At 31.9% G+C, this 25,705-nt stretch overlaps 1 protein-coding gene across 3 annotated transcripts in view; it reads left to right on the forward strand.

The window, feature by feature from the left end:
• Positions 1 to 25,705, forward strand: part of LOC115888732 — a 197,494-nt gene that overhangs the window by 33,023 nt on the left and 138,766 nt on the right. For 2 of the 3 annotated variants that reach the window (XM_030908550.1, XM_030908551.1), the window contains exons 1-2: positions 2,551 to 2,932; positions 13,046 to 13,674. The exons of the other annotated variant lie outside the window; for it this stretch is intronic. In XM_030908550.1, the coding sequence (XP_030764410.1) occupies positions 13,139 to 13,674 (536 nt within the window). In that variant the 5' untranslated portion in view covers positions 2,551 to 2,932; positions 13,046 to 13,138. Of the gene's footprint in view, positions 1 to 2,550; positions 2,933 to 13,045; positions 13,675 to 25,705 lie in introns of those variants that run through there. 3 annotated transcript variants of the gene reach the window in all.

A 25,705-nucleotide genomic window follows, 5' to 3' on the forward strand; every position in this document is an offset into this window, starting at 1 on the left:
ATTTTCAATTTTGCGAAATTGCAGTATAAATTTTAAAACTTCATTTCTCCGAGGATATCAAGGTTTTTATTACTAAATATTTACTGAAGTTTATTTATTGATCACTTATTGTGTTGCAATAATAAAAATTATAGTACCTTATACAGAGTGTCTAAAAATTTATTTTAAATAATTACTAGCTTTAAACGGCAATAACTTATTTAATTTAAATAGAACACTCTGTATATTTTATGAGAAGCAGATTCACGATTTAATTGTCTATCAAATTGTATTATACCACTTCTTACCTATTCCTTCAAATTTTCGAAGAAAATGCATTTTCTTAGAATTTAGACCTCATTTATCAATATACCCATGGAATATTGACATTTTAGATTGTTTTTAAAACAACAAATGTACAAAATATACGAGATCCTATGCAAAAAGAAAACTATTTAAATCTTTATAAAAAAGTATACCATTAATTAAATATACCACTAGTATTTCCGCCCAAATACTAATTAAGGGCTCCCCCCATACTAACCCTGGGCTCAACCCCACCCTGGGGTTGAGCCCAGGGTGGGGCCTAGGGTTTTGTTTTATTAAAAAAGATAAATAATTTTGAAAAACACATTTTTTGAATAAAACGTTTACATGAATTTCTATCAATAAATTTCATAGACTTGGTTATCAAACCGTGTTCCCGTAGATTACTTAAATACCTACAAATTTTCTAAAAAAAAAATAAAAATTAACACATTTTTTGAACACAACAAAATAATATTAACTAAACAAAACTAGAAAACGTCATTTTTACTGCATCACAAGCAAATAAAAATTAATACGTAGCCAAGAGTCATAATTCAGGATTTCTCTAGGGGGTGCCCAGCAGTACCTGGGGGGGGGGCACCCCCGGGCACGCCTGTAGTTACGCCAGTGGGTACGTTGTATCTTTTATTATCTCCTATTTCGAATATGTAAGGGTTGTGAGAGACTTTTACAAAGAAATAAGTTGGTACAACTGGAACGCATAGCAGGAAATATTTAAAATTTGATTGACAAGATGACAAGTGATTACTTCAAAATATTGTGAAAAAAACTGTATAAAACTGAAAAAATGTAATCGAGTTATTTTATTTAATAAAAACGGTATGTGTTAATACAAAACAAACAAGAACAAGACCACTACATACCAAAAAATATGAAAAAGAACTATTATTTACTTTCAAGCTTTATGAAACTACCCGCATTTATGATTATATTTATCAATATAACTTATGTACAAATACAAATTTGTAATATTCCACAGGAATAAATAAAACAACACAGGTAAATAAAACAAACTATTTTATTAATAATAACAGCTACCAAATTTTATACCTTAAAGGTTGATTAATTAACTTTGATCTTAATTTTTTTTAAACCAGTACCTTTTGACATTATTTTTCTGCAGTACTAAAATCCATTATTTACCTATCGTGTGATGTCGATATTTTACAGCTACTCCAGTTTTTAGTATATGTTTAGTTTGATCCTTCTACTATATACGAGATACACTTATCTACGACGAAATGGTATACAAACTTTATCGATGGCAACTTCATTGGTGTATAAGACTTTCTGCCTGGGCAACGAGTATTAACCATAAACTGTGCTCTGGGTCTACAGTTAATTTTCACTCGATTTTTCCTCCACTTGACTTCAAAAGACACAAAACACACGTAATAATACGAATCAAAATGCATCATCTTCCAAAACGCAGGGTATTTAACAAAAGTTGACACAAAATTATAACCTATAATTTGGCAAGACTTTGACAAGCGTCAAAAATGACAAAAATCTAAAGGCGAGTTCATACCCATCGGCGTCCGTTTGTCGTTCATCGTTCCGTCAAACCAATAAAATTGAAATACGATCTGTCATTTTTTAAATAAACCAATAAAACTAGTTAAAAACAACAAGACACGACGCATGACGGATTTATATTTAAACCCATCCATAGATAACTTAAAAATTATTAGAAACTTTTTTTAGTAAAATAAATAGATTGGTATGGGACGTCATCTGCTTTTCTTTTGTCATCGTCTGTCGAAATCTTACCTGAGAAAAAAAACAGAGTATAGATCCACAGAATCAAATCCCTCAAGTGGCAATGGGCAGGACACCTGGCAAGAAGGACGAACAACAAATGGAACACAAATATTACAGCATGGTACCCTAGACCTAGAAGAAGATCGAACCTGAGATGGGATCATGATATTAGCAAATTAGCATGGATAACTTGGACCCGCATAGCCAACAATGAGCCCAACTACAAAGAGAGTTTCTAAATAGGTAAGGGAAGCTACACCATAATTGGAAATAGTTGAATAAGCTGAAAATGATGATGATTTCAAATATGATCAACTACATTTGACGAGTTTTTGACCGGTATGGGTGCTTGTGGAAACAGACCTGTATAGACGACGTACGGCAAGACCAGAGCCAGGCCTGCCGCGATCGACAACCAGTTGGCCAAGTCGCGTGGGGGACTTTTGCCGAATCATTCGACAACATGGCACCGCCGCACGCAGTACACGCCGTCCAGTCGATGGAGCGGCGGGAGTCGGTCTCGCGCGTCTTTTGTTTATACCGCTCTTATTATACGTCTATCTGTACTCGATTGTTTTTCACCCGCCTACGATCTACCACCACCACTTTATCGAAAAATTAAGATAAAAAATGTATAACTAAAAATTTATCGCGAATTCTCTCGTTCCTCGTCTGGCGGTCGTTGTCGATGACGTCAGTATGGAAACAGTCGAAAATCGGGTCGAAGTGAGGACTAACTAAAAAAAAATTGTTTTGCGTCTTTTTTTTCTTGAGGATGAAAGGGAAAACTAGATGGATGCAATAGAGGAACTGGAAGGGATAAAAGGCAAAGGGAATTTTCGTGTAATTTTGGAAAGAAATTGTTAGTGTATTTTTAATTTTTCTATATTTTTTAATATCGATATACACACCGCATGATCAAAAAATCTAAAGATACAGTAGTTTTAAAAAAAATTTATTTAATTTTGATAGATTTTCATTTGGTTTCGATTTTTTTAACCTCAACGCAAAAGTTTCAATTTTTTTAAAGAAATAAACAAGAAATAATAAGATTTGTTTTTTTTATAATAAAAACTCTTTAATTTTGCTAATTTTTGAAAAAAAAAATATTTTCAACAAACTTTTTAATAATTATGAGTTTTTGTATCGTTCTTCTCGATTTTTTTTTCAATTTTTAGCATATTTTTCTATACAGGGTGAGTCTTAAATAAGTGCAAATATTTTCACGGCTGGTAGATCTCAATAAAAGAAACATATTTTCTCTTTATCGTTTTTCAAATAAGTCCAAAATAACCAAGTTATTTTACTTTGAATGTTAAAAAAATGACTTTTAGCTTAAATTTTGAGAACCACTGGAATTTTCTTTCTTGTAAATTTAATCTACTACCTATGTTGCCATATTATCAAGAAATTATGTTCTCGATTTTTTTTTCAATTTTTAGCATATTTTTCTATACAGGGTGAGTCTTAAATAAGTGCAAATATTTTCACGGCTGGTAGATCTGAATAAAAGAAACATATTTTCTCTTTATCGTTTTTCAAATAAGTCCAAAATAACCAAGTTATTTTACTTTGAATGTTAAAAAAATGATTTTTAGCTTAAATTTTGAGAACCACTGGAATTTTCTTTCTTGTAAATTTAATCTACTACCTATGTTGCCATATTATCAAGAAATTATGTTTTTTAACTAAAAATAATCATTTTTTTTGCGGAAAAAGCCTTATAGACGTGTGTCTGAGGTTGAAATATACTACACTTAAAAATATTGAGTTCTAAACTTAAATTTAAAACTATTATCCTGACTTTTTGATCATATAGTATGTATCAAGAGTGTTGATGTGGTAAATAGTTTAAAATCCCGCCCACACATAAAGTTTTGCGTGCCAGTCTTACGTGTTCAATCAAAACTTTTATCGAGTAAAATAAATAAATAAGTTTTACAACAAAACTGTTGTTTTACCTACACTGAAAAAATACAGGGTGTCTTAAATAAGTGCAAATATTTTGGTAGATCTCTATAAAAGAAACATATTTTCTCTTTACCGTCTTTCAAATAACTCCAAAATAACCGAGTAATTTTACTTTGAAAATTTCCAAAAAAAATTGTGCTAAAATTTTGAGAAACACTGGATCTTTTCTGAATTTTATTTCTTGTAAATTTAATCTACTACCTAAATATGTTGCCATATCGTCAACAAAGTATGTTTTTAACTATTTTTTTTTTCAAAAATTCCAAATTTTCAATTTTTTTTTTCGCGAAGAAAAATCTCATAATTGTGTTTTTGACTTTTGACTTTTCACTTATTTAAGACTCACCCTATTAGTAAATTTACAAAAAATAATACGGAAATATTACGGCATTTTTAATAAGCAAAAAAAATTTTACAAATCTAATATTTTTGCATAACTTGAAATTGTTAAATACATAGACTTAAAATAAAATATAGACTGGAGCATCTCATTCATAAATAGCTGGAACATGCGGTCAGACAATGTCTTGTTATTGTTGTGTTATTGTTTTAGGTTATAACGAGTGCGACACGAGCGATAGATAGGTTGTCTCTGTCGTAACGGTCGTTCCCTGACGACTCTGCCGAGAAACACAACACTGTCTTTCGTTTCTCAAGTACACCTGAACTCTCCGTATCATAGCCGGGTAATTTTTTTATTTTAATGAAGCTATAATTAAATTAAAAATATATCGTATTTAAACTTTTTTATATTTTATTAAGATTTAGGACATGTTTTTAAAATAAAAGTTTAGAAAAAACGTCTTAGAGTCCAAAAAAGATAAAAATAATAAAATACACGTTATAGAAGAAATTTTATAATCGAAATTACGTAATTTTTGAAATTAATAATAAATTATTAATTTTAGTCAAACATTTACAACCCCTAATATTAATTAAAACAGGATCTATTCCACAGATATAATAGAATCGGCGACAGGGAGAGAAAAGAAAATATGATTGTTGTAATTTTTTTTTCTGGTTAAGTGATGTCTTATGTAAATTAGAGAAAACATAAATCTGTTCCATTAAAGCAAGGAAGGTGATAGGAAGTGGATAAAATGAAAACTACATTTGTTTAACTCGGTACTGTCTTTATCACCGGAAATGACTATAACTTTTAATTTTTAAACGGCACCCTCGGTATATTTCTACTTTATTCGATAGAAAATGACACTCTGAGTAGAATGACATATCATTTGTCAACTTTTGACATTTTCGTATATGGTTTAATTGTAATTGTAACACGCGGTTCATAACGACAATTTGACTCAATACCAAGTGTGTGGTATCAATATATTCATAAAAAAATGCTTTTTCCAAATATGCTAATGAGTCACCCTTGTTCCATTTGAAAAAATTGACATATGTATGATTAAAAATACGATTTGTACATCTTATAACCGGCCTAGACAATACACGAAACCTATTAGACGATCAAAACTATTTTTCCAAGGCTCCTTGATTAAAACTTAGTGTTTTTAACAACACCATGGCACCCTGGATTGAAATTTAAATTATAGGATTTGTTTTTAAGCGGCAATGTCAAAAGTTGACATATGATATGTCATTCTATTCAGAGTGTCATTTTTTATCGAATAAAGTAGCAATATACCGAGGGTGCCTTTAAAAATCAAAAGATGTAATCATTTCGGTGAAACAGGAAGAGACCAAAAACAATTGAATACGTCAATAAATCCTAATTTATGTTATATATCTACTAACATACAAATCTGTTTTTTTTTTATCTGAAAAAATAAAAAAGTTTTAGGGGTGAGCCACTTTTGAGACGACCCGGTATATTAAAAAATATTGTATTCAGAGTGTCATTTTTTATCGAATAAAGTAGCAATATACCGAGGGTGCCTTTAAAAATCAAAAGATGTAATCATTTCGGCGAAACAGGAAGAGACCAAAAACAATTGAATACGTCAATAAATCCTAATTTATGTCATATACCTACTAACATACAAATCTGTTTTTTTTATTAAGTTAAAAATGGGAAAAAATTCAGATTTTCCATTTTACTAAAATATTATCTAAATAAGTGCCTTTCTACAACAACGCCACTGACTCCCAAAGGGTAAATTGAGAGTTGCCTACCGGTCAAAAGTCGTTTCAAGACTTAAATGGATTATTTAAGTCAAATTTCTTGCAAATTTGGCACTGGCGAACCATATTTTACAGTTCTTGAACAGAAAAAGTCAATAAAATAAACACTTAAGGACTACAAGCTAAGAAAATGCGTTAATACAGCCGGGGAGATAGCGGCAACAAAGCTTTACCTCACACGTGCGACACGTACTACAAGGTAATAAATGAATGAATAGGCTCCCTCGCCTCTAATCGGTGTTGTCATATTGTAAAGAACTTATCCTTTTTAAACAGTATCCGATTTATAATTTAGTAGTATAAGGACTATTTAATACACCTATGGAATATTAAAACCTACTTTATTAAACTGTAGTATTAATATCTCAATGTATGTGTATAAGAAGAAAAAAAATATTGATAATATTAAAGACGTGACAACATAGGCTGGATGAGGAAGGCTCGGTCGACTGTACCCAGAAGTAAACATGTGTACAAAAAAGATTGTTTGTCCGCGTTGAAATGTAAATAGTGTAGTCTATATTTTATTTTAAGTCTATGGTTAAATATGTCAAAAACCTTACATTTTAGCGATATACTTCTCTAATGAAACTCACCTTTGTTTTTCCCCTATAATCCGAAAATCAATTAATATATACGGTGTTCCATTACAAAAAACACAACTTTGATGTGAAATGTTTTGGGGGGAAATCCTGTAGAACTTTTTTCTATATTTTTCTAAAAATGCTCTAAATCAACCTACATATGCTCACAAAATTTCATTTCAATATAAGCTCTAGTTCTCCTTGCAGCCTCCGCGTCGTATGAGAGGCGCCACCCTGTACAATTTTGTAATAAAATTCCATGTTTTTCTTTTCTTTTCAACTTCAACATACAAAAAACTATAACTGATAAAACTGTAGGTAAAACTTCCATCTTACCTGACAGTTAAAACCTTAGGTGTAGATACGGCTTAACGATTTGAATTGAATAATGTGCTCTTTTAAATACCTTAACTAAAATTAGGTTGCAGAATATATTGGTTCGACAGTCACCACCCAAAATAAATCTTTATATTTAAATTTGAACTATAAATATTTGTTTCTCGAAAAATTTAGCAACAAATAGCAGAACAAAAATTATAATATTTGCTAAAAAAATAGTTATTTTTTATACAGGGTTGTTCACCACATACGACACGGAGTATTGTAGCTAAACGATTAGATTTTTACAAATTGTAAGTTTTGGGTTCGTTGAAGGACTATTAAAGCTACAATTTAAAAATATTTTTACAAGATACAGAGTGTCCCAAATAAGTAAAAAATATTATAGTTGTATTTTTTTAAATGGAACACCCTGTATATTATTCTATTTTTGGATTCTACGATTGAAATAAAGGTAAATTTGATTAAGGTTTATCACACTTAAACCTTACGGTTTTTGAAATATTTTCAATTTTATGAAATTGCAGAAAAAAATTTAAGGCTTTATTTCTCCAAGGGTATAAAAGTTTTTAATACTAAATATTTACTGAAGATTATTTATTGGTCATATATTGTGTTGCAATAATAAAAATTTTACGACCTAATACAGAGTGTCCAAAATTTTTTATTAAATAATTACTAGGTTTAAACGGCAATAACTTGTTTAATTTAAATGGAACACCCTATATATTTTACGTGAATGAGATACATAATGTAATTGTCTATCAAATTGTATTGATCCATTTTTTACCCATCTCTTCAAGTTTTCATAGAAAATGCATTTTCTTATAGTTTAGACCTCATTTATCACTATACCCATGAAATATTGACATTTTAGCTTATTTTTGAAGATGTAACAAATTTTCAAAGGGTACATATACTAATATTGTTGATATAGTTCGCTTAGCTTATTTTTAAAGATGTAACAAATTTTCAAAGGGTACATATACTAATATTGTTGATATAGTTCGCTTATTTAATTAAAAAATAAAAAAAAAACTGTTTAAGTATTTTTTGTTAAAGAGGACCAATTAATATGATCCCAGTATTCAAACTACATTAATTGACAAATAATATTAATAATAATTGTTCCAAATATTAATAATAATTGTTCCAAATACTAAAAAACTGAATTTTGTGTGTGTATTACACAGTGTGGTAAAAAGTAACACCTTATAAATTTTATTTCATTTATTGACGAATGCTTATTTATAAAAACAGAGACATTCATTTTCATAGTTATTATTATATTGATTTCTGAGCCAAATCCACATTTATTTAGAATAATTTATTAATTAAAACAATTTAAAAGTATGTAATTAACTAATTTTTGGTGTTTTTGGTAGGAAATAATGGTGGTATATTTAATTGGTATACTCTTTTACAAAGATTTAAATAGTTTTTTTGTATGCCAATGGGCATGCAATATTTACCACCTGTACATTTTGTACATATTATGGTGCTATAAAAAAATCTGAAATGTCAATATTCCATGGGTATAGTGATAAATGAGGTCTATATTATAACCAAATGCAATTTCTACGAAAACTTGAAGAGATGGGTAAAAAATGGTATAATACAATTTGATAGACAATTACATTGTGCATCTGATTCACGTAAAATATATAGGGTGTTCCATTTAAATGAAACAAGTTATTGCCATTTAAAGCTAGTAATTATTTAATATAAATTTTTGGACACTCTGTATATGGTAGTAAAATTTTTATTATTGCAACACAATATCTGATCAATAAATAATCTTCAGTAAATATTTAGTATTAAAAACTTTGATACCCTAGGAGAAATAAAGCCTTAAAATTTTTACTGCAATTTCATAAAATTGAAAATATTTCAAAAACGGTAAGGTTTAAGTGTGATAAACCTTAATAAAATTTACCTTTATTTCAATCGTAGAATCCAAAAATAGAATAATATACAGGGTGTTCCATATAAAAAAATACAACTATAATATTTTTTACTTATTTGGGACACTCTGTATCTTGTAAAAATATTTTTAAATTGTAGCTCTAATAGACCTTCAACAAACCCGAAACTTACAATTTGTAAAAATCTAATCGTTTATCTACAATTTACTTATTATTTCAAGGAATTTATTACGAGTAGTAAAAATATTGTGCTGGGTTGGCGTTGGTTTCTATGTAATTTGACAAATAAATAAAGCTGTCTCTTTAGTTGTCAGTTTTGAGTCAATATTTTTTAATTCTCTTTTTCGTGTCGATTGCTGATTGAATTGGAGTCAGAAATGGCTCAAAACGAAATAAGTAAATTACCAACAGATATCCAGGCTGAGGCGACAAACGCCATATCCAAACTACTTCCATTTAAATCCCGAATAAGTTATGAAAAGGAATACAGAAATTTTCAAAAATGGAAGCAATTAAACAACGTGCGAGAAGAAATAAAGTTTTTAACCAATCCTCGCTGTTAAAGTATCATTTAATCTACCATTGCGATTAAAGTTCTATTTTATCTACTATTTTTGATAGATATGAGGCAATTTTAACAGTTGCTAAGGAAAAAATTAATTAATTTGAGGGGGTGTCAATTAATGACGTCAGGAAATCAATCAAGGGGGGTTAAGCCGAATCTCACAAAATCATACGTAGGGGTGAAAGGGGGTTTTGGCAAGAGGGTTGAAATAAATTTCACGGTCAAAGGAAGGGTTAAAAAATCCTCAAAAGTACGTAGTTAACGAAAAGAAATTATTAGAAAAAAATGTTATCACTACTTATTATACAAGAGTTCCCAAAAATTTCAATATAATTATATATGAAATTATACAATCACTGCAAAAACTATCTTAATCTTATTTATTATTCTAATTGTCTTAAACACAGCTATACTTAGTAAGACTTATAATTATTTCAACTATACAATTTGTTTATTTGTAATGAACAAAAAAAAATAGAAGATATGTATAATTATCGCAGTGGGAAAGCTATTTATAAGCGTTAGTCAGAAATTATTTAAAATAACTTTCGAAGTTCGCATTTTAAATATTGTGCATTCAATCGCGCAATAGAAAAATTAATGTAAATTGTACATACTTATACACGGTGTTTCTTTAATTATTGTATATAAAGTAGAAAAAAATAATTAATATGACGAGTTTTCTTTCTTGTAAATTTAATCTACTACTTATGTTGCAATGTTATCAAGACATTTTGTTTTTTTAACTAAAAATTCCAAAAAAATACAAATTCTCCGAAAAAAATGGTCGCCAAATAAACCACGTAACTGTGTTTCTGGGGTCGAAATATATTACCCCTAAAATATTTGCGCTTATTTAAGACACCCTGTATAATAACACCCCTTTTTCTCAATACTTTTATAATAGCCAAACATATTGTACCCATGGTACAAAGAATACAAGGTATGATATTGGGCAGGTTGGTCGCTACGTCACAGGTTATAACAGGCGCTATTGGTCAGCACGCTCCGCGCGCCAGTTCAAATCGTCAAGATATTGTTATAAACCTGTTTTTTTGTTTATATACCGTCATTGAATTATCGCTAAGCAAGTTACTGTGGAGCAGTGCGTAAGGAGTCGGGCTAGGAAGCGAGAGACCGGAGTTCGAATCTCGGCCGGGACATAACTTTTTATTTATTTTTTAAATACTGTTGTATTCTATAGTTTATTTTGTGGTATAAAAAAAAAGAACTATTTATTCTGTTATTTTTTTAATCTCCGGTATTAATATAAATTGATTGTTGGTACAATACCTCATTTAATATAAAATAATATTCTACTTTTTGAAATGTATCGGGCCCTAATTGTACCTAAAAGTAATATATTTTTAATGATATGCCATATTGTAATCTATTTAATATTTCAGTCACTTAAAAAGTTAATTTGCATTGAATAATTGCCTACCATTAGAGGAAATTTGAGCTATATAATCCTTGATGGGCATATTCTGGGTATGCAAATACTTCCTCTAAATTTTGGGTTTCGTTCAAACGATTTATTCTCAAAACCTGAAACATCTACATATAAAAAGAAGCACAGGTAACTAATTATAATAAACTTCACCCTTGGAATTACTTCCACTAATTATAATAAACTTCACCCTTGGAATTACTTCTATCACAATTACAATACATTCATCTGCATTGGCATTTTCTACTTTTCGATGGGAAACAATAAAATTCCCAACATTTTTTAAATGATGTAACAATTCCTCTTGTGGTTACTTTTCCATATATATCCTCATCTCTGTCCTCATGTGAAATCAGAGGCAATGAACATGAAAATTATTTACCATAAACATCGCAAACTAAAAACCTAATAAACAATTTTATAGGTACCGAATATAGAAATAAATTTAGTATTCTTACCTATTATGGTCCAAAGTCCAAATCCATGTTAATAGATAATTATTATTTTTAAATATATTTTTTTGGAACTTCTGGTTTTAGTAATTATTAAATTAAACTAACTAAAAAGTCTTAAAAATAAACAATTCTTAACCATAACCTCAAAAAATGCTGATCTCCTGTCAACTTTCTTTATTTTTTATTTATTCCTCATTTTCCTAGTGACGTCACAGGTGGTATGCGCGAACTGAACGAAATTGGAGCCGCTATCGATCATACCTTGTATTCTTTGTACCATGTATTGTACCATTAGTTTTTTTCCATAGCAACTGTTAAAATTGCCTTATATCTATCAAAAATAGTAGAGAAAATAGTACTTTAACCACAAGGGTAGATTAAATGATACTCTAACAGCGAGGATAGGTTATAAGTTATTCGGGATTTAAATGGAAGTAGTTTGGATATGGCGTTTGGTGCCTCAGCCTGAATATCTGTTGGTAATTTACTTATTTCGTTTTGAGCCATTTCTGGCTCCAATTCAATCAGCAATCGACACGAAAGAGAATTAAAAAATACTGACTCAAAACTGACAACTAAAGAGAGAGCTTTATTTATTTGTCAAATTACATAGAAACCAACGCCAACCCAGCACAATATTTTTTCTACTCGTAATAAATTCCTTGAAATAATAATTTCTGAATATTTTTTAAACCATCTACACATAGCGTCATCTACACAAAACCTGTCAGGTAAATTTGGGAACTTTTTATTTTTTTAAATTAATCATACAGTTTTTCTTCCAGAAAATGACGATAAAATAGGTTCTGTTGAACTTTTGACACAAAACATCACAAATTTATGATTTCAGTCTAATAACTATCTAGTCAACATGTTTAATTTATGTCAATGATGACAGATTCCAAATAACTCGAGAGTCATTACTTGAAGCGATTTTTACAAAGAGACCTTTTTTACATAAAAAAACGTCGTAAATGTATATTTTTTACTCACTGTTATCAGTCAATTTATTACTCTTAAAAAACCAGTTAAAAAATGTGTAGGTGGCGCTCATGTCAAAAAACTCCTAGACACCAATTTTATACAAATATTGACGTTTCTTCAGAAATTGGGACCGCCCTGTATATAAACAATTTTGGAAAATTACCTTGTTTTGTGAAACTATACAAAAATATTAGATTTTTAAAAGTCTCTTATTAAATATGCTGTAGTATCATCATCATCATCATCATCATTTTCAACAATTTCCAATTACTCACATATTTAGATACTCTCGTTATAGCTGGGCCTATTGTTGGCTATGAGGGCCCAAGTTATCCTTGCTAAATTCCTAATATCATGGTCCCATCTCAAGTTTGATCTTTTCCCTAGGTCTCTTAATTTCCCAGCCGAGAAATGGCATTCGGGGATTATTCTTTGACGCTGTTTTTTTTTCCGACATCATACGGTACAATATTCTTAACATTACGAATATCAAGACTATTGCCATATCAAACTCAGTTACTGCTTAAATATACATGCCTTTTTCTTTTCAGATATTACTATAACAATGGAAAGTATTATAACAATAAAAAAACAAGCAAACAATAAGATAAAATCAACACTCACTTAAAAGCGCAACAAATAAAATGAACAAACAAATAAACAAAAAAAGAAACAGACCCACGAGAACTATGGAAACCGCATCGAGGATACAAACTAACACGACTCACCACTGCATTACGAACAGAAGCTGTAAAAACAAGCAGATCCGTAATCAACGAAATAACAACTTCAAATTCAAAAAATCATCCACGTCCACGAAAAACAACAATACATCTTTTAGTAGAACTATACTCGATCATAAACGACATCACCATCATCACAAGAATCAGCATCATCACAAGCTTAAAGAATCGAAAGGGTCAAGTTTTGATGGCAATTTATTCGATAAATTGCACGATAGTAACGAATGTGTAGTTAAAGTTAACGGTAGTATAGGTGACAATGATGATTTGAGGGATAGTAGTGATGTGAAAGGTAAAGGGAAAAGAAAAAATGAAGATGCAACTGTGATAACTGAAAAATGCGAAGGTAAATGTGCTGGAGTTGAAGATAACAGAAGAAGAAACGGGAGTTTGAAAAGGAAGTTGGAAGAGGAATGTTTAGTTGGGAGTTTTACAAGGTAAGTGGACCAGTAACGCTTCCTCAAATGAATTAACACTCATTTTTAGAGTTCCGTACCTTAAAAGGAAAAAACGGAACTCTTATAGGATCACTTCTATCCGTCTGTCTGTCGGTCAAGACCCCTTATCTCGGGTACAGCGTGGAGGTATCAACTATCCAGTTGAATTTAAAACAATAAACTCAGGTTTACAGTGCCTTGAAGCTGTGAAAAAATAAAACTTCCAAGTTAACGTAAAAAAAGATACGGCCGAAATTTGGCAAGTAGTACCATCTTATACTACCAAGTATAAGGAAAAATATGAAAGCTATACATTTGTAATTAAATCATAAAAAAAATATAGTCTTTATTTAAAGTACGTAATCAATTATCCGGGTTAAGCAACGGTATGAAGAATACAGAATGTGTGGGAGGGGGGTAGGTTAATCACCGCGATCTGTAGATCTATTGTGTGCCCCACTTTATTGAGTTATAATGAGTTATAACTCAACATACGGTCTCAGGGCTTTGGCAAACGCCAGTATCTGAGACGGCTTCAGAGAGGCTGGTTCTCCATCCCCGATAGCTTCAATCGTACCAAAGTTTAAGGTACCAATGGTTGCCATTTCGGCGCACTAAGAGAGAGGTATTCTGGTGTTTCTCCATTTTCCCCACAGAAGCTGCATTTGCTGTTATTTCTTAGCTTCAATCTACGTTGAGGAGAGAGAGTTTGTGTCCTGTTAAAAACCTCTCGATAATCCAAACATTGTTCTCACTTAAATCAAGAAAAATCTTCGAAAAACTCCTTCGAGTGTCTAAAGGTTTTAGACTTGTGATGATTTTTATAGGATACCTCAATTCATATAACGTGCAATATGACCGTAATATGATAGCTTTACAACCAAAAAAGGCCCATTTTTATACAACCGTTTAGTAGTATAGAAGTTCTATAAAAAGGGTATACAACTCTTATGCAACTATTTTACACAGTATTATATGACTATTATAAAACTAGTTTTATTGTGTATTACGTGGTCACATCTAAGAAACAGAACAATAAAAACATTTGATCATTTAGCGAGGTACAAGAGTATTTTATTTTTTACCAAAGAATATTTGGAGCAAATTATATTTTAAGCGTGTCGTAAAATGAATCTAGAGGATGTGGATTGTTAAAAAGGAGACTTTACTCGACAATGAAAATGGCGGGCAGAGCCAGAAGGTACAACAAATATGTACTATAAAAAATCATTAATAGGGTTTGAAAAGTAGGGACAATTTTTGTTGCGCCGAAAATTTTTCTGGTAGATTATAGGTATGTATTTGGCAAAAAATTAAAGCGCTTTAATTTCGATTAAGGTTTACATATAAATTTAAATAATAAAATAAAATAAAATTTTCAAAAATTCTTGTTTTTAATTTAATGAAACACTTTATTACTGTATGTGGGAATCTTATCACAAAATAGTTCTCAAAAATAACATTTTACAATGTATTTTAATGTTTTTAATTTTGCTTCATATAATGGCGGCCATAATGGCGGCCATAAATGAATCCCTTAAATAAGTCTTTGTTGTAAAATAAAACGGTATAGGATAAATATCTATCATTACGCAGAATTTCCAGGCACTATAGAACTATTTTGGACATATTGAGATTTGTGACAAATAGATGTTGCCAAATCTCATTTGATTAGTATTTAAACTAACAAACATGATCAGATTTTCATGGATTCATGCACGCAATGCATTTCATGCGTGCCCGACGAGTGAGCGGCAACCTAAAGACTTGGAAAAACAACAATAAAACAATACAAACATTACTACAGTAAAACTTTTACACCAACGTGGCAACAATGCTTTGGAGAAGCCAGACAACCGGAGAGATTTTGGCTTTTGAGAACCCAGGGAATTCTGTGGATTATTTGCCGTAATTTCGAGGAGTTTTTTCTTACATGCTCTTTATAACTACCACTGCGTTTGTTAACTTTTTTCCAACTTTGTCCAGAATTCATAATAGCTGTGATTGATTATACTCGTACGTAGATATTACTTTTGCAACAACAACAATAACAAAATAAATAACTAGGTATACCATTTAATTTAAAATGAGGTTATATTATACATTACCAGTTTTATAATGCAGATATTACAGCGAATTTATTTTGTTAATCACAATTTTTATCATATAAGGCTATATAACTGTGTTGTATACAGCACCGTAGTTTAACGCAATAAAACGTTCTATCATACAACGTAATACAACTTTAATAAGACAAGTTTAAGTAACTATTATATGATCTTGTGACTACTAGTTATATGAATATTATAGAACTCTTACATGGTGGGTATAAGAGTCTAATAAAATAATATGTTTGTTATCATATAGCATTGTCTTATTAAGTGTTATATCATACTAAAAGAAATTATCGTTTAATGCGTTATAGGATACGTTGTAAAAACTACTAGAAAATAGTTTAATATGACAACTTTTATTAAAAAACAGAATGGTCGAAACCAAACGCTTAATAAAATCAAACAGTCCTTAAGACAACGCTATTCGACTGTTATAAAATAATTCAATCCTTTTAGAATTTCTTTTTGCTACTTGGGTATAATTGGACCTTCTTAGTGACACATTCACGAAAATCTAGTTGATGACAGAACGAGGCGAAAACGATAAAAAGATCGTTAAATTCGCGAATAAATTTCGGTGGGACTCTATTTCCGAGACATCCTTGCGCCGACGATTCTTAAACTAAGGTCAGCGAAAAGGCGATGTCGGCCGGCTGGCTCTAGGTTCAGGGTTGTCGTCGAGTTTTTATTTACGACACTGCTTTAATCGACAGGTTTATCGCTGCTTTGTTTTGCTCGGGTTAAAAGTATATTAATGAAGAGCATTTAAACTTGACGGCGAATATATGAGAACATTTCCCGATTCGTTGGAAATTTCGAGAGATCCAGAGGATCCAGATGTCGTTTCTTTATGTCACAGTGGCTGTGATACTCACTAAATTTGACTTTTAGGCTATACAAATTTTTTTGACAGCTAGTTTTTTTCGTCCAAATTTTTTTTAATATTTTTTTTTCTCATAAACGGTTAATGTTAGGTATAGAGTGTTTGAATATCAAAAGTCATAAAATTTTACAGAGAATTTAAGAATGTAATAAAAAATGGGGGAAGCCATTTAAAATAAGAAAGTGTTTCCGGAAGTGCTGCCATATTGAAAATATTTTTAATCGATAGATCTCGTTGTAAAACAATGATGTACAAATAATCTCCGATCTAGATATTGTAGTTCTCTAAAAACTTCTAGTGCACGCTCAGCTTGGGATACCCTGTATGAAAGCGATAGATTAAAGAGTAGTTAATAACATTTTTAAAATATAAAACGCAAAAAACAAGCCTCACTACACAATGGAAACAAGATTATGACATATGATTATGACAATATGATAATAATGAAAAGTTGGTTTCCATAACAATGTATAATCTGTACTTTCTAAACTGTATAAAATTGTGATTGTTTTGGAAATACGTGCAACTTTTAATGCGCATGCGCAAAGTAAGGTGACAGGTCCTCGAGAAAGACAAACCTATTGAACGTTTCATAAGTGCAATAAAGAAGGTATATATATTTCGTATGGCGTATTAAGAGTACACATGATATCAAGAAATTAAAAAAAGAAATCAATACAATAATACAAACAATTCAAAGATCAACAATCAGATGTGTAAGAGACATATCACAATGTTACAGTAAAAACGAACAACTATAAATTTACACTACAAGATTTAGCTCTGCGATCCATTCTATAGCATCCAGGTCAGCCTCATGAAGACGATTTAAAGAGAACTGCGCCTTTGTTAATGGGCACTCTGTTGCGATATAAAAAGGTGTATGTTCAGAATCGCAGTTAGGGCTGTCGGTTAGTCCCCATTTGTGTGTCCAGAAGCGGGTTCTGCCCGGTTAGTTCTGCCATGGTTAGTTCTGAACCGATTGAGTGTTGTCCACGTTTTTCTTGGCAAATTGAATCCGGGAGGGCAGAGTACTGGGTCAGTTATCAAGTGATTGAGGTCAGGATTATTTTGTGACCATTCATCTTGCCAGCAGTTTCAACCCGAAAGTTGGAATTTAGTAGCTGCTGCTCTAATACCCATGGCGGTTTTCTGGATTTCAGGCGATTCAAGAAATTTTCGCAATGATCATGGATGGGCAGATGAACATTGCTGGTGCACTTTTTCCACTCTCTGACTAGAGCCGCCTGTCTTCTCAGATGAGGGGGAGTAATGTTTGATAATACAGGGAACCACTGGATCGGAGTGCTTCTGATAGTGCCCGTTATAATTCTCATCGCGCTGTTAAGACGAGTGTCAATAAGATGAGTATGATTGCTATTTATCCAGACAGGGCAGCAATATTCTGCCACCGAATATGTGAGGGTCATTGCAGTTGTTTTAAGTACCCTGGTGTTTGCTCCCCAGCTGCTACCTGCGATCTTGTGCAGTATATTATTTCTAGTATTTATTTTTGCAGCCGTCTTGGTGAGGTGTGGCTTGAACGTGAGAGACCGATCCAATGTGACTCCTAATTATTTTGGGTGAGAGTTGTATTTTACCAGTTGATCCCCAAATTTGACTTGCGCGATCCCCAAAATACTTGGCTTGTAAGTTGTGAAGATGAAAGCACGAAACCTCAGTCTTAGCAATGTTTGGGCGAAGCCTCCACTTACGAAAGTAGTCATTTAACCTCTGCAAGTCATCTGATAGAACACGTGATATCCTCACGGCAAAATAGTCTACACATTGGCTGCTGAACCTCTTAGAGGATTTCCCAGCAAAGCAAAGAGTACGTTATGAGATCTCAGAGTAGAAACAACGGCCCTTCTAGGGGCCAATCGACACGGGACTGTAACAACGTCCTAAGAATCTTACAAATTAATGTCGAAGGAATCAGCAGAGCTAAGAGCGATTATCTGATTAAACTTACCAATGACAATCTTGGGGGCATAAAGAAGGTTTGAAAATGGCATGTCGTGATGTTAGAGACATCGTTTTTAATGCTAATCGTATGGCGTTTATGCATCCAAGTATGTATATGATCTGGGGTCTTGACACACAGAGAGAACAACAAAATTATCCTATTAAAGGCTCTAACGCACTGACGACTAGGTCGCAGTGACAGGCATTTGATTCGATGTTGTTAGGAAACGCAGCTGCGACCAGTAATAACATTGTATCAAATGCTGGTCGCATTTTTTCCTTTTTAGGTACATAACCCTAAAAATAATACCATTATTTAAATATACCAATTTTAACTTTAAAACTATTAACTGATATGATGTGGTACCGATATTTTGTAACATTTGTTTGCAAAGAAATAATTAAATGAATTAAAAATAGAACACATCATCAAACATCATTACCATTACAAGTTAAGTAAGCCTCTTACTTAAAAGGAAACTCAAAGAAAAAACGCCTTAATTGGATGATGTAATTGATCATGACATCGATAAAATAGATTTATACAGAGTGTCCAAAAACATTTTATGAGGATTTTAATGATAAAAATGATTTTTAAATTATTATCAATTACTTTTATCCGTTAGTATTTTTTTCACACTGTATATTATCAAATATACAGGGTTAAATAGAGGAAATATTTTCAGGGGTGGTACGTTTCGACGCGAGAAACACGTCTATAAGTTTTTTCTGTATATTTTAGGAAACTTTTTAGAACTGCCTGTCCACCGCAAATTTTGTCAAGATAGAATTTGTCAATCTTTGATATTACGGCGCTAAAAGGGATGCAAATACAGAAAAAATCCGGTGGCTCTCAAATTTTTTAAAAAATAAATCAGTTTTTGAAATTCTCAAACTTGAACAACTCGGGTATTTTGGACTTAAAACAAAAAAAAACGGTAAAGAGAAAATATGTTTCTTTTGGCGAGATCTACCAAACTTGACATTATTTGCACTTATTTAAGACTCGCCCTGTATATTTTTATCAGTTCTAAACCAACTAATTAACTTGTAGCTGAGATACCGTCCGTAATATTTTCCGACATAAAAAATAATAAAATTAATTGATAATTTTCAAATGGCTTTTGCCAAAATCCACGCATTTATCGCTTCCTTGTTTAGTTTAGTTAATAAAGTTTAAGCCCATTTTTCTTGCATGGATATTTTACCATTTTTATTACCAAACGTAAATTGGCACCAGTGCAACTTTCAACGCCCTCGTATCGAGATGCAAAAAATATATAAATCACTGAAAATAGTGCAGTGGGAAATTGAAATTATAAAATACGTGACTTTTTGGTGTCTAATTTTAATTTTATGAGTATAAATAAAATAAAATGAGTTATATACAAGCATGATATTCTGGTTAGTATTTAAAATTGATTTTCGGTAACAAGAAATAGCCATCTTATCAGATACTTAAGCAGGTTTAACACCGATCAACTCAGTAAACATCAATTCGAAGTTGGTCAAAGAATGGCGAACAAATTAGACAAAGAAAATTAAGTCTTCCTATTCTGGGTGTCGGCCAACCAAGGGATAGCGAACACTCCACCAACTGGACCAGAACCGTACTGCTTCCCGAGTGAAAACCAACTTAACCAACTTAAGAACTCAAGAACCTGGAAGACTCCATCCGTAACTTGGGATGGGAAACTTCCAACGATCTAAGACACTAAAAGGGATTTCTCAGGACTTACTATTGAGAAAAATCACACTTACTTTAATTTAAGTATGTACAATTTTGTTGATTGTCACGGGGTTTTTCACAAGACACTGTCTCAGAGACAAGGGCGTAGATTAGGGGGGGGGGGGGGGGGGGGGGGGGGGTACCCCCCTGACGCTTGACGAGATACGAGAATTGAAATAGTCATTGACTATGAAAGGATTTTTAATTAAAATCCGACATAAGAACACTTTGTATGCTTTTAATTATGTTGATTTATCGTTTATAATACGTTCAACCTAATTAAAAGCACACAAAAATGTTCTTATTAGCCAGGACAGATTAGTGGGGTTAACTCTAATCAATATCCATAAAGATATTGAAATAAATGTTGATGCTGTTATTGATAGGTTTTCCAAACAGCGTACTAGAAAACTTGATTTTGTTTTGTAGTTTTATTTATAGTTTATAGTTTTTATAGTTTTTTTTGATAGTTTAGAGTTTTTTTTATAATTTATAGAAAATTAACTAATAAACGTCGTTGTTTCATTTTTGTTTATGTTATTTACAAATCTATATTTTAATTTTTGTGTTATGTTTTTATATCTTTTTGAAGACAAAAAAATCGCTGTCGTTTTAATTCGACAAAAAAATTCCGACGGTGATTTTTTTTGCGACTTAATCATAGTACCACCCCCATAGCATACACCTATGCCCCTGCTCAGAGATAATCAGGCACACGAAATTCTACAAATAATAGGTTTGTCGTGGGCGACATTCGGTAAACTAAATCTTATATTGAGATCTGATCTTCCAAAAAGAAAGGTCTTTAACCAGTGTGTCTTGTCTGTCCTCACGTATGGAGCTGAAACACTTACTTTGACAAACAAGAACATACATAGAATACAGGTCATGCAACGGAAAATGGAAAGGTCCATGTTGGGAGTGACATTTAGAGATAAAATACCAAATCATACCATACGAAATCGAACAGGAGTAAGAGATGCGGTGATATCTGTCTTAGATCTTAAATGGAATTGGGCAGGACATGTGGCTAAGATAATGATGGACGGTGGACAAAGAGACTTGTGGAATGGAAACCATGACAAGCGGCCTATAGAAGCAGAGGACAACCTCCTAGTCGATGGACAGATGATATTAGGAGAGTGGCTGGAAACTGGATTCAACTGGCACAAAATAGATAGTTATGGCTAGAGTTAAGGGAGGCTTTTGTTCAGCAGTGGACGGAATGAGATAAATGATGATGATGATGATGTTTCCTCAGTAGATTGAAGCTAAGAAACAAGGGCAAATGCAGATTCTGTGGGGAAATGGGGAAACACCAGAATACCTCATCACTGAATGCGCCTAGACGACAACCATTCGTGTCAAAAACTTTGGTATGACTGATATTGGAGATGGAGAACTCCTCTATGAAACGGTCGCATATACTAGCTTTTGCCAAAGCCTTGAAATTGTATGATGAGTTATTACTCTAAAAAAGAGACCCAATAGGTCTATAAGGTTTTAGAAGCTTTCAAATACTCTATAAACTTTATCTAGTTATAAGTTCTACACACAACAAATAAATCAAAACATACCACGTCCATTCAAAATTAACTCTATTGTATAGGTCTAACACAATCAGTTGCCGTTCGAAGGCGGATAATCTATTCTTAAACAACTAATAGTACTACAAATTGCAAGTGCTCTTACAATTCGATAGCTCTATAGATAAATAAACATCAGACCTACACACACTCATTGTCATGCTTTGAAAGGCACTCATTAGATATTTCAGATCGATGTTGTTATAGTTATTTTAGGTTTTTTACCGTATTGTTTTCAGCCAATTTTTTATGATAAATCTAAATAGATTTAAATAGAAAGTCGGTTTCAATCATTCCAGATCATCCAAACCACCAAAATTAATAAAAAAAAACTCTCACTTTCTCTTCACTAGTCTATACTAATATATAAAATCCTTAAGTGACTCACTGATTAATCACGATCCTGAGGTTCGATGAGAAGGGATTTTTTTGAAATTCCAGTTCCAAGGGGGTGAAACCACCCCTCAAATATTACAATATTTTTTATTTAAAAAACGGTCAAGATTCCGAAAAAACGCTTAAACACGTATATTTTATTTTGTTTTTTTTTACATATTCTAAGATTTTTTAAAAATGTATACGGGGTGTTTCGAAAAATCTGGTTATTGATTAATCACGATCCTGCTTAAAGTGCTTGACGTAAAAAGCTGATTTTTGGAAAACGGATTGACTTTAGGGTGTAAAGGTTCGATAGGAAGGGATTTTTCGAAATTCGAATTCTAAGGGGGTGAAACGAGGGGTAAACCGCGGAGGAATTATGGTGTACACTATGAAGGAATTCTACAGGAATTCCAAGGAATTACGAGGAATTCCATAGGAGTTCCAAGGAATTACTAGGAATTCCAATGATTTCCGTAAGAATTCCGATGAATTCCAAGGAATTCCTTAGGAATTTAGAGGAATTCCACAGGAACTAAGAGGAATTACAAGCAACTTTATAAAAAATTAACGAACATTAGTAGACCATGAATACTATAATAGGTAGTACTGAATTTAAAGAAAAACGTTTTGCAGGCCATTTTTTACTATCTGTTTTTCGTTTTCGAATCGCTTCCAAAATTTCACAATATCAAATATCGGTTTGATATTCTTTTAATTTAATATTGTACCCTCGATTGTACATATATCTAAAATATATTCCAATAGTACGGCCCAACCACCCCCGAGAGATCTAGTTATAACGTTCCCTGATTTCGCCATTTTAAAGAAACTCTCATAAGATTTTTTATTCAGTATTCAGAAAGTGTAAAGTTGTTTTTTTCATTTCTTCGGAATAATTCCTAGGTATACCGAGTGCGTCTCAAAACTGGCTCACCCCTATAACTTTTTTATTTTTTAAGATAAAAAAACGATATTTGGTATGTTAGTATATGACATAAATTAGGATTGATTGACGTATTCAATTGTTTTCTGTCACTTCCTGTTTCACCGGAAATGACTACAACTTTTGATTTTTAAATGGCACCCACGGTATTTTTTTACTTTATTCGATAGAAAATAACATTCTGAACAGAATGACATATCATATGTCAACTTTTGACATTTTCGCTTAAAACAAAATTGAATTTTAAATTTCAATCTAGAGTGCCATGGCTGTGTTAAAAACACTAATTTTTAATCAAGGAGCCTTGGAAAAATATATTTGATCGTCTAATGTTTTTAGTGTCTTGTCCTGGCCGGTTAAAAGATATCAAAATCGTATTTTTAATCATATTTAATTTTTTTCAAATGGAACGAGGGTGGCTCATTAGCACATTTGGAAAAGCATTTTTTTACGAATAATTTGGTACCACACACTTGGTATTTCGAGTCAAATTGTCGTTATGAATCGCATGTTGCATTTTCAAATAAACCATATTTGAAAATGTCAAAAGTTGACATATGATATGTCATTCTATTCAGAGTGTCATTTTCTATCGAATAAAGCAACGAAACACCGACGGTACCATTTAAAAATCAAAAGTTGTAATCATTTCCGGCGAAACAGGAAGTGACAGAAAACAATTTAATACGTCAATCAATCCTAATTTATGTCATATACTAACATACCAAATCTCGTTTTTTATCTTAAAAATAAAAAAGTTATAGGGGTGAGCCACTTTTGAGACGCACCCGCTATACTATAGGGAAATTAATACAATTTTGTTTTTTTACATTTGAAATTTTTAAAAAAATCATAGAGGGTGTTTCAAAAAGTTGGAATTGATTAACCACGATTCTGCTCCAGTTTGTATGTTAATGGAAATTCTTGCTTTGCTTTATCATCACCATTACAAATGATTAATTCGACGCGAACGAAGTCGCGGGTACATGCTAGTTCGTAATAAAACATATGAATATTGAAATCGCACTTCTACCATCCTGGACACTTCATCTCCGTGCTCTGTAGTCTGTGTTTTAACACATGCCAGAGAGATAAATATAAATGACCGGTTGACAGACAGAGAAACAAAATAAAAAGCTGCATACAGTGTTGCCAGTATTTTATTACATTTGACTTTCCATTCAACTATCTATACCACTGTCTTACACGTTAAAATCCAGACCAGCTTTTACGATGGCCAGATCGGCATAAAAAATTCAACTCAATTAACTCATGATTTATGATTTATTCTTATTTCAATCATTTTATTGCAATAAAAAATTAATCTATGTACAGCATTTTTGATCATCGTTGTATTACAAAAGAAAAAAAAACGAGTACAGACTTCTAAGGTGCGGCTACGCTGAAACAATAAAATTGATTTTTATTTTCAAGTAATATAATGTTGATTGTTGGAATGATTTCATATATTATCAAAAAAAAGTAATAATTGTTGCTAAAGCGCAGCTTACTGCGTAATAATATGGTTATTAATTTTACAGATCCGGTTTAAACAATATAACAAGTGGAAAATGTCCAGCAAGAATGAAATCTCTTACGGGATGACGTATGAAGTCTTGTTCTATAATAGTTATTAATGTATCAAGGGAATTATAAGGGTGGTAAAGGTGAGGAACGTACAGGGTGTGTCAAATTCGACGCTTTTAAATGGAAACACCCTTTTCTATAGGAGATAGACGAAAACTAATATCGGGGTCTGGAGCTCAATTTTCATTAAAAACATGATGGTGAAAACCGCACTCAATATCTGTTACCGGTTCGGAGTTACGGGGTGTTTTTCAAAAATGTGCATTTTTAACAAATCGCTGTAACTTTTTTACTATGGAAAATTATGTATTTCTATGAAAACATTTCCAAATCACTTTTTTACGTAGAATTTAATGGTTTAACTTTATTTTTTTTAAAACTAATAATTTAAGAGTTATCAACAGAAAAATTGACTTTTTATTTGGGACACCCTCTATATTTTTAATTAACTGAAAAGAATTTAAAATTACCTTTCCAAAAATATAGCATACTTGATATTTTGTTATAATCCCCTTCGAAATACAGAATTTTTAAAAGTTCGCCACTTTTAACTAGTAGGCTTTGGACCCATTATTGATGATATGCCCTTAATGGAACTGGAAAACATATTTTTCCAGCAAGACGACGCACCGCCTCTGAACGCTGAAGTTATCAGCAAATTTTTGCAGCCAATTTCAAGAATAATTGAATAGCTAACCAAGATCCCAGCCGTTGGCCATCAAGGCCGCCTGACTTAGTGCCCATGGATCTAATCCTATGGATATATATGCGTAAGAATAAAGGTTCCTTATTCTTCTAGTATAATCTAGACAAGAATTAGAAATACTTAGCAGTTATGAGAGG

The sequence above is a fragment of the Sitophilus oryzae genome, unplaced genomic scaffold, assembly GCF_002938485.1.
Source record: "Sitophilus oryzae breed Bouriz unplaced genomic scaffold, Soryzae_2.0 scaffold_808_pilon_pilon, whole genome shotgun sequence".
NCBI classification, from domain to species: Eukaryota; Metazoa; Arthropoda; class Insecta; order Coleoptera; family Curculionidae; genus Sitophilus; species Sitophilus oryzae.